Here is a 17,521-nt window from a genome sequence, read left to right as displayed (position 1 = left end):
TGTACTCGAGATCCCCGACCGAGAGGAAAAGAGGTCGGGAAAAAGTAGGAAATGAAGAAATAAATACGTTGACGGGTCTGCACAGGGGCGCATTGAATGCTCTGACAGAAGTATTTAATGGGCGAATGACCATGTGCGGCCAGGGAGTACACAGAGGGACAGACCTGTGGGCATGATAACGCCTAGGAAAATAGGGATGCCATGATGGCCCAGACCGTCCGGCCGAAAGATAAAAGGACTGCCGAAAGCAGGTCTTCTGAACCAGAGCCCGAAGAAGCTGGGAAACGGCCCCACCAGGTACTATAAATAGGCATATGTGCCCAGAAGAAGAGGCAGGTCTTTTTTATCTCATACTCTAACAAACATACAAAACATGCACGTTACATAATATTCCACAAAAACACTGGTAAATAGATACTGACTTGATCGTCGGAGTGCTAAATCCCTAAATCCGGCATCAGTCCGGTCTCCCTTTTTTGCAGGTCCACCACAAGGACTGGGAGGTCACTGTTTCGGCCACATTGTTTTTGGGCGGGATCATATATATATATATATATATATATAAGTGATATTTAGTGTAGTTTATGCATTTTATCCTCCTTCACTAATGTTACAATATATTTATTTTTGTTTTTTATTTGTTTTATTAAGTTAAATAAGTTCGAATCATAAAGGTGTCATTTTTCAAAAGCTCGTTTAAGGCCCCGAAAATGTCAGGACCGACCGTGGAAAAGCATATAGAAAAAAAGAAACATTTAACTTGTACAAGTACTTAGAATAAAAGTAATCAATAAAATTATTTAGCTATTCTATATACATTCAAAGGCAAGCCTAACAAGAATTTAAGTATGAAATTCAAAAAAAAAAAAAAAAAAAAAAGAAAGAAAAATTCTCTATTTCTAGTAAGGTAGAATTCTGCGATTGCTAGGCTTGCCCAAACGCATTAGCGAAAAGGACCTGAGCCACTTAACCGAAACTCGGTCAAAATGACTCACCGATCCAGCTGTACTCCACGTCAGCATACCTCCCGAAAAAGAAGGCGACAGCGAAGAAGCGTTCGTCTCACTATTATTAACCCCTTCCAAATCAATTACCACAAACGACGTCGTCTGACCCGTAGACACTGACCGTTTCAACTGCGGCGGCGCTCTCCTCTCCGCCGGAATCGGTAACACCACCGACGCGCAGTGGCGGAGCAAACCGAAATGCGATTGTTGTTCCCTGGGAGACGTCTCGCTGCTCCCGCTCGCCGCAGTACTGGACTCGCCGCTCTCGGGATAATCATCGGCGGCGGTGGCCGGATCTAAGATCGGAGACTCCGCAATTATCGCCTCCGCGATCGGAGACCTGCACATCGGGCAGCTGGCGTGCGCGGCGAACCACAGGTCGATGCACGGCACGTGGAATGCGTGCCTGCAGTTGGGCAGCAGGCGCACCTTTTCCTCGTCCATCAATTCCCCCAAACACACGACGCACTCGTCCTGATCAGCGCCGGCGCCGCCCTTGACGGCGGCGTAAGTGAGGATCGGGATTGTTTGGAGGAGTTTGACGTCGACTCCGGCGGGGTGAGGTAATTGAGCCTCCTCCTCCTCCTCGGGGGCGGTGGATCGGCGGCGGGTGGAGATGCAGTACTGGACGAGGAAGAGGTGGTAGGCGATGATGGCAATGCAGGTGCCGATGATGCCAAGCATGGAAATGAGTAAGGGACTGTAAATTGAAAGGGAATTATCTATAGTAGTAGTGGTGCTGCTGCTACTCTGTTGTACTTGTATCGGCGGTGGATTCATGGTCGCCATAGATCATCGTAATTGTACGTATAATTAAATCTAGTTTTATATGGGATTTGGGAATTAGTTTTAGTAGTAGAAAAATGGGATTGAATTAGGTGACGTGGATTTGTGGACACGTGTCAAACAGAAGAAAAGTGTGCAGGTGAAAGAGAGATTGGTGGTAGATGCGACAAGTGTATGTGAATTGGGGGTTTGTGGGGTTTGTTCTGTTCACACTCGACGGGAATTTAGGAAAGACAATGCACAGAGTTGGTTGCGAGTTTGGTGGTGTTGTTGTTGTTGTTGTTGAGGATATCGTCTGATTTCTGCACAGACATTTGACAATTTTTTTTTTTTTTTTTTTTTAATGTCAGACTGTCTGAAGTTCTTACACGTAGACTTGAAAATTGAAATAGTCCCTTGAAATTATTTTTATTTATATGTTTTCTTTCCCTCAAATTTTCTCTTATTACATTTTTTTTTAGTTGGAACAAAATTAGTAGAAATCTTATATATATTAAAAAGAAAGAAACGCTAACTCTAATGACATATTTATAAAAATAAATTAATTCATGTGCAGATATAATTTTTTTTATCTCCTATTTTGTAGCTATTTTTTTCTAATTACTTTAAAACCAAATCTCGGCTATCACAATCATAATCCGCTACATCTATATTCTTTTAATTATTATTATTATTATTATTATTATTATTATTATTATTATTATTATTATTATTATTATTATTATTATTATTATTATTATTATTTTCAAGCCTATGTTTTCTAAAAAAAATATGCTTCATTTATTTAATGGTATATTTCATATTATGACATTAAGTTTTTATAGTTTTTTTAAATGAGTTTGTATTAAATTCATATAAATATTGATGTTATCGATATCACTACTAAATTTAATTATAATTTTTATTATCATGTATTAAACTAATCATCGTTTTCATTTGAAATGCTATCGCAAAATGCTAGTTAAATTAATAGGAATGGTATTTTAATCATATTATACATTTTACTTTTCCTAAAACTTAAACATAATTAGTAATTTTCCTAATATGTGTGCACAAACACATAAAAAATAGGAGTGTTCTTAATATCGTTCGACGTTCGTGGATGCCGATATATCAACCGCCATATCGATGATGGTTGTAAATATTTACAATACTGGTGAGGTAGTTTGAAAAATCAGTTTTTGGGCGATGAGACAGTTTGCGACGGTTTGTGGCAATATGTGGTAGTTTGAAGAGGGTCGAACTGATATATCAGTTCAATAAATCGGAAAAATATATCTTGTTTTTTTTTTTACTTTTTTTTTTTCAAATTTCAATCCAATTTATGTTAACAAAATCAAACGAAGTCACCACCCCATAAGAAAGAAGAACCTGACCAAAACTTACAAAACCCAAAACAAGCCACACTCCTCCGACAGCTGCTAAAGACTGAGATGGCAATCGGCGGCAGGCGGTGGGCGATGGTGGTGATATAATCATGTTTATATATTTTTTAATATATGTTTTGAGTATTTACAAATAGTATTTAAAAATATATTACATTAAATATATAAAACTGATTTATTTTCAATTTATCTCTAATTAATTACACCCGCGTTGATTTATCCTGTGGTTTTTTCTAACTGTCTCGGACCCGATAACCACATTTTAGAACATCGCAAAATAGAGGGAGTATATTTTTTTTCTACACATTCTATTTTAACATTGTTTGATTGCATGGGTCATATTATTTTGGATTACTAAACTAACTAATTATTTAGTTAGTACAAGATCTAGTTTCTTAAAAAGAAATTTTGGTCAATGTGAATCTATTTCATAGTGTTTGTACATTTACATTAATTCAATCCTATTCTAGACCTACATAGCGACGTCGATTCTCCATGCACGAGTTGAGAGCCCCGCTGCATGTCGATATCCCAGACAACACCGAATGCATTGTCGCCATGTCTTGCATGTCGATTTTCGTTGTCAACCGTCGTTCGAACTTCATTACAATCTAGTCTATCGATCACCATTTGGACACTGTTCAAGTTTGACACACAACTTTTCAGTGACTTCACCACTATGATGATCTCTATAACCTTAATAAGAAGAGTTAGAAGTATTCAGTAGCTTCAATATACAAATATCTATTTACATATATCGTTAACAGGGCCGGCCCTGGGGTGGGGCGAGCAGGGCCCACGCCCAGGGCCCAATTGGCTAGAGGGGCCCAATTTTATATATTATATATATTTTTTATATATAAAAATTTATTGTTTTATTATTAAAAAAACATATTCTTTTATTTAAAAAAATCTTCTGTTATTATTTTTAAATTTAGTATTAAAGTAGACATAAAATTTTAATATTTTATTTAGTCAAACAAAAATTTATTACATATTTCTCTAACATTTGTTTAAAAAAAAAATCGGGGGCGTTGCTCTTGAATTCCCGTATTATTAGTCATACAAATTTTATTCTCGCCCAGGGCCCCCGAATACGCCGGACCGGCCCTGATCGTTAACTCAAGCATAAATAATTTTTACCAACAGCTATGTCTTACCGTTTAAGCATTGCTACATAATGATTTTAATTTTTTATTAATACTTATTATATCATTAAATATGCATATCTATTTATATTTTGAGTAACATTTTCATTTTTACAAAATGATTTCCGATTTAACTGCTATGTTTCGCTGCACCAAAGAAAAGTATGTTGCTATCGCTTTAATCTACATAATTTTATTTTATTTAATAAAATAGCATTTTGTCATTTAATGAGAATGTAGTTAACGAAAATTAGCAAACCCCCATCTTAGAAAATGTAGTTAACGAAAATCCCCTCCAAAAAATAATTAGAAAAAATCCCCTTAGCTATTATTTCACTTAAATGTTGTTTTTATAATTCCAAAACTACTTTTAATTGTCAAATCTATTATTTCAAAACCCTAATCTCATTTTTCATTTATCCCATCTCTTTTCTCGTTTCTTTCTTCCCTCTTCTCTGTGTTTTTCCTTTTTTTCTTTATTTTTTTCTCTCTTTTCTCCGGCAAGAGCCTCAACATTGGTCACGAGGGCCGCCGCTTCCACCGAAAAGGAGAAGAAGAATCAGCCGAAGAGGAAGAGTAAGCGGAAGAAAGTTATAAGGAGGAGACACCCCCGCCACCGCCGCCAAAAGATGGAGAAATGCAGGGAGTCTCCACCGCCACGACCACCGCCCCTTCTGTCTCGGCGATTACGAGCCGGATCGACAAGGTCAATCCGGTGGGTCGGGGAGGAGATCGAGGCAGATTTTCGACAAAGTGTGGTGGAATTTTTCCGGTATGGGGAAGATTTCGAGGACGGCGATGACTGACGTCGACGAGGCGGCGCTCCTACGAGAGGTGGGCCCATGTGGTGGTTCTGCTCTGGTTGGTGATGCGGGTTGTGATTTACTTTATTTGTAATAAATAATCGTCGAAATATCGAAGAGCGGGTGGTGATGGTGTGGTGTGGCGGCGGTGTGGTGATGATGAGGAGGCATGCATATGTAGGAGTTTTTGGTAGATCTAGCGGATGACGGTGTGGGAAGAGAAATTCGCGTAGGCTGAACCCTTAATCGATTACGTGTTTTGGTAGTCGATTAAGTTAATCGACTATGCTCTAGTAGTCGATTAAAGTGTTAATCAAGGTTACTCGATTTCATATTTTAATTTATTTTTGGATTTTTGTGTATTGATTCCGATTTGTATAAATCAATTACAATTTATGTATATTATTTGTTTTGTAAAAAAATGTTGATTTTCATTTGTATGTAGTGTTTTTTTTTTAGTAGTCAGTTCATTAATCGACTATGCTTCACCATAGTCGATTAGTATACCCGATGGAGAACAAATGAAGTTAAGAAAGAAAAAATAGAAAAAAAAAAAAAGGCTGGTGAGATAGCCACATAGCAGGTGATAGTGCTGATGAGGTAGTAGGGGCGTACTTAAAAAAAATGACCGACTAATTTAGGAGTGTGCTTTTTCCAAATGGTGCAAAATAGTTTGAGCCTCCCCTATTAAAATAAGTATTAACGGGTTGTATCAAAGAACCCCTATATTGTAATAGTCCACAAAATAGTGTGTTACCCTAGATGTAACACACAAACGATTATTTTGTTGGTTCGCTTAGAATATAAAATTAACTCATTCAAATTTAGATGGAATAGGGCAAATTATTATTGGAATAAATATTGTGCTACAATATTTAAGTAATATGGCTCGATTACAATAAACATAATATAACAGAGAAATTATTGTTTTACTTAGTGTGCTAGCACATTTGGTATGTATTGAACTGGATAAAGTCAAATAATTGTTTCATCGTTAATGAAAATCAAAATGTGTTATTAGTTCTCATCATCAAACAATTACTTAATCTCTTAATTGCTAGATATTTGACATACACATTTGATTAGTGCCTTCTACTTCTATGATCCAATCGGCGATCTTATGAATTAGTGAAGGGATTTTTGGTATTTGGACAGTTACCCAAAAAAAATTCACATCCTCAAAATATGGGATTGCAAAATAAAGTAGCTTATAAGTTTTGTTTAGTTTGTGACTCAACTGTGTCGATTTTCTCCCCGTCATACTGAAATAGCACTGTAAGACTCGGAATAAAATATCGTTTAATTTATTTATTAGGAATTACATTATTTGATTGTTATCGAATATCTTTATGTGGGGAGATTTCAAGAAATAGTAATCAGAGCTCAAAATATAATTTTGGAAATACAAGTACCGTAATTATTCTATAATACAAGAATCAATAATTTGTATAATCAATTAAATGGATTCACTTGTGGCTTAAAATTTAATTTAATTTATTATTAAAAGCTTGACCTATTTTTCCTTTTGATCCCTATTGTAATTCTATGGATTATCAAACGAGTCACTATAAAATTCGACGAATAAGACTAGGATCGATGAGGTAGCTGAATTCTCCATGTGATTATTTTAATGTAGCCGAAATTAGTTTATACTCACCTAGTTTTAGGGGTGGAAACGAGCTTGACTCAAATCGAGCATGGTTGTTTTGACGAGTTCGAGCTCATCGAGTATTGTTTTTTAGCTCGACCACGAGCCCTTATAGTAGATTGATTGTTTTGACCTAAAAGCTAAAATTCATATCAATATTATAAAAAAAAAAACTAGTTATAATTAGTACTTTAAATTATTTTCCTATTGTTTTTTAGCCCCAAATAATTTAAATTTTTCAAATTTAGCCAATGTTTTCCATTAACATCTAACGCTTATGTGACGGAGGGGATCAAATATGTCTAAAATTAAACTTTTTAAGATGTATATTAGAATAACATGGGCCAAAAGTGGAATCATGTGAAACATGAAAGACGAAAAGTGTTATTCTCCCATATCAACCCACTCTAATAATATTTATCTGAGAATATGGTAGAAGATCGAGAAATTTGGGTTTGAGCAAAAAAAAAATAATAAATAAAGGCGTAATAAATCTGGAGGAACTATTCGTGTGACTGTGTGCGTGTTCGTGAGGATTGGAGTGCCTTGTGTCCGCATCCATCAATTAGAGATCTTTCGGTTCGAGAATTAAACGACGGGCGTTATGATCATATTTGAATCATACTTAACTCTAGGTTTAATTCCGCAATCATCTACATCAGTTGCTTTTAAACTGCGATTGTATTACGAATTTAACTGGATAACTGGACAAAAACTCCTAGTGATTCGATTGCCAACACTTAATTAGCTGTTTCTAAGACAAAACAATATAATATTTTGGGAATGTGATACAAAATCATGTAATAAACTTCTTTAGTTGGTGATGGTGTTGCTAATAGTTAAATTATAATTGATGATTGAAATGGATTCGATTCGTGATCTAATCGTGCTATATTTATGGGTAAATTACAACCACCCATGAGGTATGGTCAAATTACGAAAAAACCCCTCTTGTTTGGGTAATTACATGTACCCTCAACTATGAATCTTCTTACATCTCCACCCTTATGGTGTCAAATTCAACATAATCATCTAGATGTCGTAGAATGTTCTCTAGTTTGAACTCGTTTTGTGCAAAAATACTGTTTCTGATGCACCACAATCTGATATATACAAGCCAAAAAACACATCTTATGAACATCTAGCTTCAAAATGTGGAGGTCGAATGGGATAAAACGGGTCCAAAATTGAGAATATTCTATATAATCTAGAAAATTCAATTAAATTTGCAACAGCAATGATAGACGTCTAAGAAGATTTATATTTGAGAAGTTGTTGTAATTACTCAAACATGAGAGGAATTTTCGTAATTTGAGTATAGGTCAGGGGCGTATGAGGTTGTAATGTACCCTATATTAAAATATGTAAAAATAAACCCCAAATTAATTTGACAGCTTGGAGGAATCAAAATTATTGCAAGTAATAAGAAACAAAAATAATGAGTAGATGTGACATTCAATTATATATCCACCACTCATCATCTAATTCCAAAATATGAAATAATCCTTGGCCAAAACATATACCACACAGATTCCCAACTGCCCATCTGAATCTTCTTCCTCTGTTTCTGATCAATCATGCTCACCACCAAGTGTCTGAGCCTCCACCCCCACCACCACCACCACCCCAAACCCAAGATCTTCTCTACCCTGAAAACAAAGCCTTATTACAACTCTACCCTTCCCCAAAACAAATGCAACAGATTCTCCCCATTTGCGATGACGTCATCATCATCATCATCTGGCGGGGACCACCACCACCACCACCAATCTCTGTTCTTCGAACCCGACCCGACCCTAACCAACGACGATCTCAAGCCGACCACGTCCGATCAGCGCACCTTCACCGGCCTAGAAATGGCCAGTTTGTGGGTGGGGCTAGTCGTCGGAGTTCCGACGTACTACCTCGCCGGAAGCTTGGTTGACCTCGGAATGGCGTGGTGGCAAGGAATCGCCACCGTCGTCGCCGCCAACGTCATCCTCTTATTCCCGTTAGTCCTCACCGGCCACCCGGGCACCAAATACGGAATCTCCTTCCCGGTTCTGGCCAGATCCTCCTTCGGAATACGTGGGGCCCACATCCCGACCCTCCTCCGGGCACTCGTCGGCTGCGGCTGGTACGGAATCGAGACTTGGATCGGCGGCGAGGCGATCTTCCTCCTCCTACCGGAAACAGTCAAACAGTCAACGCTCGCGAAACCCTTGCCCTGGCTCGGAACCTCACCCGTGGAATTCGCCTGCTTCATCGTGTTCTGGTCGGCGCAGCTGGGGATCGTGTGGCGCGGGATCGACGGAATCCGCGAGCTCGAAAAATACTCCGCCCCGATCCTGATCCTCCTCACCTGTTGCCTTCTTACCTGGTCGTACGTAAACGCCGGCGGATTCGGACACATGCTCTCTCTCTCTTCGTCGCTCTCGAACTCCGAGTTCTGGTCCCTCTTCTTCCCTTCGTTGACCGCCAACATTAGCTTCTGGGCCACACTCGCGCTCAACATCCCTGATTTCACGCGCTACGCCAAAACCCAAAAGGATCAAATCATCGGCCAAGCGGGGCTCCCTATATTTATGGGCGCGTTCACGTTCGTCGGCTTGGCCGTAACTTCTTCGACCAAAGTGATCTTCGGGACTTTGATCTCGAACCCGATTCAACTCCTCGGCGCGATCGGAGGAGTTTGGACCAAGATTTTGGCCATCGTGGGGATAAGCCTTGCCACCATAACCACCAACATTGCCGCCAATGTGGTTGCTCCGGCGAACGCGCTGGTCAATCTCAGCCCGTCCAAGTTCACGTTCCGTAAGGGGGCGATGCTGACGGCGTTGCTCGGGATCGCGTTTCAGCCGTGGAGGCTTCTCCAGTCGAGCGAGAGCTTCGTGTACACGTGGCTCGTGGGGTACTCTGCTTTGATGGGGCCGATTGGGGGGATTATTTTGGTGGATTATTACTTGATTAGAAAAGCGAATTTGAGTGTTCGGGATTTGTACACGTTGAGTCCGAAAGGGGCGTACTATTACTCCGGTGGGTACAATTGGGCGGCGGTGGCAGCGCTGATCGTGGGGATTTTGCCGGTGGTTCCGGGTTTCTTGAATAAGGTTGGGGTTTTGGGTTCGGTCGGTGGCGTGTTTACCGTAATTTACAACAATGCCTGGTTCATTAGCTTCTTCTCGTCGGGGATTTTTTACTTGATGGTTTCATATGTTAAAAGAAATCAGGATAATCAACAGCAAATATTGGAACCCTTGCTACCTCAATCTTAGTTTTTTTACCATGTTTGTTTTCACCTCTTTTTTATTTTGTAATATTTGTACATCTTTTATGTGGTGAAAATGTTCTCGAGCTTTGTAGAGCCGGGCTTATTGAGCTCACGGACCAGCTCGGCTCATTTACAACTTTACTTTCGACTATGGTTTTTTAGTTAGTCGACTAGTAATTGTCAATCAACATTTTAGTTACTTGTCTATATTTTTTAATTAGTCCATATGAAGTTTTTTAGTTGTTCCCTTGAGTTTTTTTATTAGTCAACTAACATTTTTTTTCTAGTCAACTGAAAATAGTAGGGACTAGTAAGATGTTATAACCGACAATGTTCTTGTAGCTTTTGAGGTTAATCATTTTATTAAACTCAACTCAAAGAAAAAAACGAATTACATGGCTATCAAACTAGACATAAGCAAGGCATACGATCGAATTGAATGAATTTTTTTGAGAGAGACCCTCTTCGCCTTGGCATTTCCTCTGATTTTGTCGAGTTAATTATGTTGTGTGTTTCTACAGTCTCATTTTCTTTTCTATTTAATGGTTCTCAGTTCGGATCCATGCTCCCTTCGCGAGGCCTTCGATAGGGCGATCCGCTTTCACCGTACCTGTTTAAAGGTTGTGTAGAAGTCTTGATTGGTATGATTTCCAAAGCTACGGAGCGCGGTGACTTTAGTGGCGTTAAAGTAGCCCCGACTGCGCCGATCATCTCCAACTTGTGTTTCCCAGATGATACCCTCGTCTTTAATTTGGAGAAGCTACTGTAACATATGCAGCTTGTTTGAAGGGGATTTTGTCCAAATATCCACAGGTACCCGGGCAGGAAATCAACTATGAAAAGTCTACAATGGTCTTTAGCCCGTCCACAACGCCAAGCTTACGACCCTCTCTATAGCACATCCTAGGATTTCAGGTTGTGAAGCGGCACGACAAATATCTTGGAATGCCGGCCTCCATGGGTGATTCGGTAAAAAGTAGCTGTTTCGGCCCATTGAAAGAAGGCCCAATAAGGGCCCAATAATGGGAAGCCCGCGAGAGTCCACTCCAGGGCGAGAGGGGAAGAAGCTCGCGGTCGCCGAAATGGAAGGATGGGAACAACATCGCCGACTTACATTTAATGCGTGTCTACTCAAATGTCAGGAATCGCAGAGAATATACAGGCTAGATTTTATAAATCAAATGTTCTGGGTCTAGCTAGGAAGCCTAATCAAAGACTGACCCTGGGTGCGAGAGGAGAGGCCCTCTCAGTAACGAGAGGACAAAGGCGAAAGTTATAAATAATGATTTATATAATATCCGACATAATTATCTTTGCGTTTAATTCCCCCCCCCCAAATGTCAAAAGCGTTCAGAGAATATGCAGTCTAGGGAATAAGCAGCTCACAACACTGTTCATAACACTGCTCACCGAGAAGACAGGTAAGTTTAATTTAATAGTTTCGAAAAGTCTGAAACGTCCCTGAAATGACAGTTAAAATGAAATTGAAGTCCGTATTTGAAATCCGTTCTAAAACGAAAAAGTTCTCTATAAATAGCCATAGATTAATTCTCCAAGAACAGACTTCGAAGAAAGGAAAACAATAAAAACCAAAGAAAACCTATAATCATTTCTCTTTTTTCCTAAATCAAAACCATACTGATTTGATCGTCGGAGTGCTAACTCCGGCATCAGCCCGGTTTCCCTTTTTTGTGTTCTTATTTGCAGAATCCAAGAAATTCATCAACTTATACGGATCTAGAAGATCCATCAATATATTCGGACGAATCAAATGGCGCCGTCTGTGGGAACGATTTAAATACAAATAGCATAAAAGCCCTTCCAAAAAGTATCCTGTTCTTTTTTCCAAAATCACTTTCTTCCAAATTCAGAAAAAATCTAAAGATGGATACCCCAGTTGAAAGGGTCAACCCGATCCGGCGGAGGCTGAAATTAGTCCAGCACCTGACCCTGACTTACAGGGACCTTACTTGGGAAGTACGTCTGCCCGCCAGGTGGAGGTTTTGCACACTCCGGACCCTGCAATCGCCGGGCCCACGATAACTATAACCATGGAATCACTCCAGGCTCTACTCACATCCGTAGTCCAAGGGGGGTCGCTCAGCGAGAGAAGAGAGCGAGAGGGTTTGCCTCCCACGAAAAGGCGTTTGAAATATACGGACCATGCTGAGCTTGTCCCGGAACGAGAGTCATTGAACGCGGCATTCGCTCCAGAGGAGTCGCGAGAGCATGTGCAGACCAAAAGAAGCCCGTTCACTACACAAATATTGAATGATGAGCTTCCAGGTTCGTTCCGACCTGTCACGTACGAATATCTAGGAACCACCGATCCTAGCGAGCATCTATGCAGATTTAACAACACTGCGGACCTGCATCGTTTTTCGGAAGGAGTAAAATGTAGGGTATTCACTACTACTTTGGCGGGACCAGCTCAAGCATGGTTTAGCCAGCTCCGACCCTCCTCAATAGGCAGTTTTGATCAGCTCGCTTCTGTTTTCCTCGATCATTTTGCGAGCTCCAAGAAACAGAAGAGGAGCACTTTGACTCTCTTCGCGGTTAAGCAGCGAGAAGGAGAGCATCTACGAAGTTTCATTAAGCGTTTTATAACGGCCACTTTGGAGGTGCCTATAACTTCGGAGGAGGTCCTGATCAATGCCTTGGCCCAAGGATTACGACTTGGAGATTTCTTCACTTCCATATCCAAAAAGCCGCCTCTTTCATTTAATGATTTATTAAGAAAGGCGGAGCGATATATGAATGCTGAGGAAGCCGAGCAGGGTAAAGCCGTAGACAAAGGAATGGATAAAAGAAAGGAAAGGCGAGAAGAGAAAATACAGAGACTTGTCCCTTCAATCAAAAATGAAGGATTGGTGGAAAGAAGAATGGGCCCTCGATTCGAGAACTATGTCTCGTTGGTGGCACCTCCTGCCGAGATCTTGATGGCCATCGAGAATCATCCCAAGTTGAAATGGCCTCGCACCTATTCTGAAGTCCCCAAGAGGAACCCGGTCGCGGGAAGTTTTTGTCGTTTTCATAATGATTATGGACATACGACAAACGAGTGTCAGCATCTTAGAGATGAGATAGAGAGGTTGATTCGGGCGAAAAATTTGCCCGAATTCGTCAAACCTGGACAGCCTCCCGCGAGCACACCGGCCCCGCGTACCCGGCCTGGGGTTAATCGATCGGAGAATGTTCGAGATAAGACCGACGAGAGGAAGGACCAACCGGCAGCAGGAGGGTTTATCCACATGATACACGGAGGACCTTCGGGGGGTGATTCAAATAGAGCTCGAAGAGCCCATCTAAGACAGTTGAGGGAAACTGAGGAGCTATTCGGAGAGGTCGAACATGCCGACCTGGCAAGTCGTGCGAACTTGCAAGTATTATATGAAATGGAATCACAGCTCGCCGAGGTCCAAAGGGTGTCGCAAGTTCCTCCATCATGTTCGGGAGGATAGACGAAGAGGGGATACAGCAGCCACACACCGACGCCTTGGTAATCACAGCCATGGTGGCCAATTTCGATATCGCGCGGATATTAGTTGACACGGGGAGTTCTGCGGACGTCATTTTCTACAGTTGCTTCAAGCAAATGAATATGAATTTCGAGCTGAAATATGTGGAGACTAGCCTAATGGGATTCTCGGGGGAGACGGTTCAGGCTCTCGGAGAGGTCTGCTTGCCTATATCATTGGGTATGGAGCCTGTGCGAGCCACTAGGTCAATAAATTTCCTAGTATTGGATGTACCTTCTACATACAACATGATACTCGGTCGACCGTCCATGAACTTATTCCGAGCCGTGGTATCTACTTATCATATGAAGTTAAAATTCCCCATGGGAGATCAGATTGGTGAGGTGCGAGGAGATCAAGAGACCGCGAGAAGGTGCTATTACGATGCGCTAAGACGAACGGGGATGATAGATACCATTCATAGCGGGCGAGCTGACACGATGGAAAAAGATGAGCCTCGCCCTAAAATCGATCCCGAGAAGGAGGACAGTCACGTGCGGCCCATGGAGGAATTGATGACTGTGCAACTCTGCGAGAAGGACGCTAGCCGCACAACTAGAATCGGGAGAGATATGGACCCCACAATGGCAGAGCAATTAATAGAATTCTTGCGCAACAATTTGGATATATTTGCATTCTCGCCAAAGGATTTGGTAGGGATCGATAGTCGCTTAGTTGTTCATAAGTTGAATGTCAAAGCGGGCACCAAGCCGGTCAAACAGAAAAGAAGGCATTTTGGAGCTGAAAAAGATAGAATAATCCATGAGGAAGTGCAAAAGTTGTTGCTGGCAGGTCAAATTCGGGAAATACTATTTCCCACCTGGTTATCCAATGCAGTACTGGTAAAGAAGGGAACGGGCAAATGGAGAATGTGTATCGACTTCCGAGATCTCAACAAGGCATGTCCCAAGGATTATTATCCCCTCCCCCGGATCGACCAACTCGTAGACTCAACCGCAGGATGTGAAATGTTGAGTATGATGGACGCATCCCAAGGTTACCACCAAATACCTTTGGATCGAGAGGATCATGCCAATGTAAGCTTCATTACATCAACAGGCACATATTGTTACACGGTGATGCCCTTCGGTCTGAAGAATGCGGGCGCAACATACCAACGATTGATGGATCGGATGTTCCGAACACAGCTAGGAAGAAACATGGAGATATATGTGGATGATATGCTGGTAAAAAGCAAGGAAGCTAGAACACATTTAGAGGATCTTGAAGAAACTTTCCACACCTTACGGCAATATGGAATGAAGCTCAACCCAGATAAATGTGCTTTCGGGGTCCGGACGGGCAAATTCCCCGGTTACATGGTCACCGAGAGAGGGGTAGAGGTAAATCCAGAAAAGGTTCAGGCGGTCATCGACATGAAAGCACCCAGGAGCATTAAAGAGGTCCAAACACTGGCGGGAAGGATCACAGCTTTAAGCAGATTCATATCTAGATCTGGTGAGGCGAGTTACCCTTTCTTTAAAATACTGAGAAAGGGCGCTGAATTCAGATGGACGGAGGAATCGGAGATCGCTTTCACCCAGCTGAAAGGGCTTCTCGCTCAGCTGCCATTGTTAACCAAACCTAAAGCGGGAGAGAAGCTGTATGTCTACCTTTCTGTGGGCGAGTATTCAGTGAGCTCGGTACTCATTCGGGAGGAAGAAGGAAAGCAGAATCCAGTGTATTATGCGAGTAGATTATTACGAGGGCCGGATGAGCGATATTCCGAAATTGAGAAAATCGGGCTAGCCCTAGTAACCACAGCGAGAAAGTTGCGACCTTATTTCTTGTCGCATACCATAGTGGTCCGGACTAACCACCCCATGAAGACGGTGCTAGGAAGGATTGACGTTTCAGGAAGGATGGTGAAATGGGCGGTCGAGTTAGGACAATTTGACATAGAATATGAGCCGCGGTTGGCCATCAAAGGTCAAGCTTTAGCGGATTTCCTGCAAGAAACCACAAGGGTAACTGAAGAAACAGAATGGAGGTTATTTGTTGATGGCGCTTCTAATTCAATGGGAAGCGGGGCGGGAGTAATATTACACAAAGCAGGCGAGAGTGAGGGAGTAGAGTATGCTATCAAGTTACCATTTCGAGCCTCCAATAACGAGGCGGAATACGAGGCAGTGATACATGGTATGAAACTGGCAGCGATAGCAGGCGCAAGAAGGGTGACTGTCTTTTCGGATTCACAATTGATAGTCCAGCAGATAAAAGGAGAGTTCGAAACCAAGGATAGCCGGATGAATAGTTATTGCGAGATGGCGCGAGCCCTTATGGAGGAATTTGAAGAGGTAGATTTGAAGCAAATCCCGAGAGAGGAAAATATGAAAGCAGATTTTCTTTCCAAAATAGGAAGCATGGATATAGGATGCGAGTCGCGAAAGATTCAGATAATCATGGGAGAATCATCATTGAAGGTTGGACATGAAATCTTGGGAATGACGGAAGTGCAGGATTGGCGAACAGAAATAAAAAATCATCTGAGGGGTAAAAGCCAAGGGAGTTCGCGAGAGATAACGAGACTAAACCAGCAAGCGAGGCACTTTTGTCTCGATGGGGATATTTTATATAAGAGAGGATATACAAGACCACATCTGCGGTGCCTGGACACGCGAGAGGGTCAATATGTATTGCGAGAGATCCATGAAGGATGCTGCGGCGATCATGCGGGAGGAAGAGCCTTAATAACACGGGTTCTGAGGAGCGGATACTTTTGGCCGACTATGAGGAAGGACGCAATGCAGTTTGTCCAAAAATGCAACAAATGTCAGAGACATGGACCGTTAATCCATGTTCCGGGAGAAGACATGACGATCATCACATCTCCGCACCCATTCGCACAATGGGGGATTGATATTGTGGGGCCATTACCGCTTGCTAGTGGACAGAGAAAATTTTTGGTAGTTGCAGTAGACTACTTTAGCAAGTGGGTCGAGGCCGTCGCGGTCGCTAAAATCACAGATACCGAAATTATGAAGTTCATGTGGCAAAATATCTGTTGCCGGTATGGATTACCAAGAAACATCATCTCAGACAACGGCACACAGTTCAATTCAAAGAAGATACGTGAATGGTGCGAGGGTTTGGGGATAAAACAACGATTTGCAGCGGTGGCACACCCGCAGGCGAATGGCCAGGTTGAAGTAATCAACCGAATACTACTCGAGGGGATAAAAAAACGATTAGAAAAAGCAAAAGGAAATTGGGTGGAGGAATTACATGCGGTCCTATGGGCATACCGAACAACACGAAAGGAATCAACAGAAGACAGTCCTTTCTCGTTAGTATATGGATCCGAGGCAGTAGCCCCTGTTGAAATAGGAATGCCTTCAAGCAGAATTATGAATTTCCAACAAGTGGCTAATGATCAACGCCTACGAGAGAACTTGGATTTAATTTTGGAAAAACAGGAGGATGCTATGCGCAAGATGGAGGCAAGTAAAGCGAGGATCAAGGCTGCATACGATAAAAAGGTAAAAGCAAGAGCATTTCAAGTAGGGGACTTGGTCCTTAAACAGGCAGATGCCCTAAAGCAGGTAGGAAAACTAATGGAGAGATGGGAAGGACCATACAAAGTAGAAAAAGTTCTCGCGGGAGGAGCATATAGGCTGTGCGATATGTCTGGAAGACAAGTCCCGCGAGCATGGAATATTTGTCATTTGAAAAAATATTATGTATAAGACAGGGAATATGTTGGAATGTCCCGTTTTTTGAAACTTATATTTTGTAAACATGTAAGGCTCATATTGTAGTTCGTCTCGCCTAAAAGAGATGAACAATTTTCTTTGTCGCAACACAATATGAAAGGCCCTCCTTTTTTGATATTGTATGAAAAGCATAATTATGCTTAGAACGATACTTGATAGAATTCAAGAATCATAAAAGCTGCGAGAGAGCATGCTTAGAAAGATACTTGAATTCAAGAATCATAAAAAGCTGCGAGAGAGCATGCTTAGACAGATACTTGAAT

General features: G+C 41.5%; 2 protein-coding genes across 2 annotated transcripts; one reads left to right on the top strand and one right to left on the bottom strand.

The window, feature by feature from the left end:
- Positions 1-772: 772 nt before the first annotated feature.
- Positions 773-1,832, bottom strand: LOC105952689 (E3 ubiquitin-protein ligase RING1). The gene has a single exon (XM_012976274.2). The coding sequence runs from the start codon at positions 1,794-1,796 to the stop codon at positions 900-902; it is 897 nt and encodes a 298-aa protein (XP_012831728.2). The 5' UTR covers positions 1,797-1,832; the 3' UTR covers positions 773-899.
- A 6,374-nt stretch (positions 1,833-8,206) lies between these two features.
- On the top strand, positions 8,207-10,272 carry NCS1 (permease, cytosine/purines, uracil, thiamine, allantoin family protein). Its single transcript, XM_012976428.2, has one exon. It carries the CDS (start codon positions 8,355-8,357, stop codon positions 10,029-10,031), a length of 1,677 nt encoding a protein of 558 aa, XP_012831882.2. The 5' UTR covers positions 8,207-8,354; the 3' UTR covers positions 10,032-10,272.
- Positions 10,273-17,521: the final 7,249 nt, after the last annotated feature.

This window comes from Erythranthe guttata, chromosome 10, assembly GCF_056151865.1.
Source record: "Erythranthe guttata isolate IM_541 chromosome 10, IM_541, whole genome shotgun sequence".
NCBI classification, from domain to species: Eukaryota; Viridiplantae; Streptophyta; class Magnoliopsida; order Lamiales; family Phrymaceae; genus Erythranthe; species Erythranthe guttata.
This window is presented reverse-complemented; position numbering and strand designations above follow the sequence as displayed.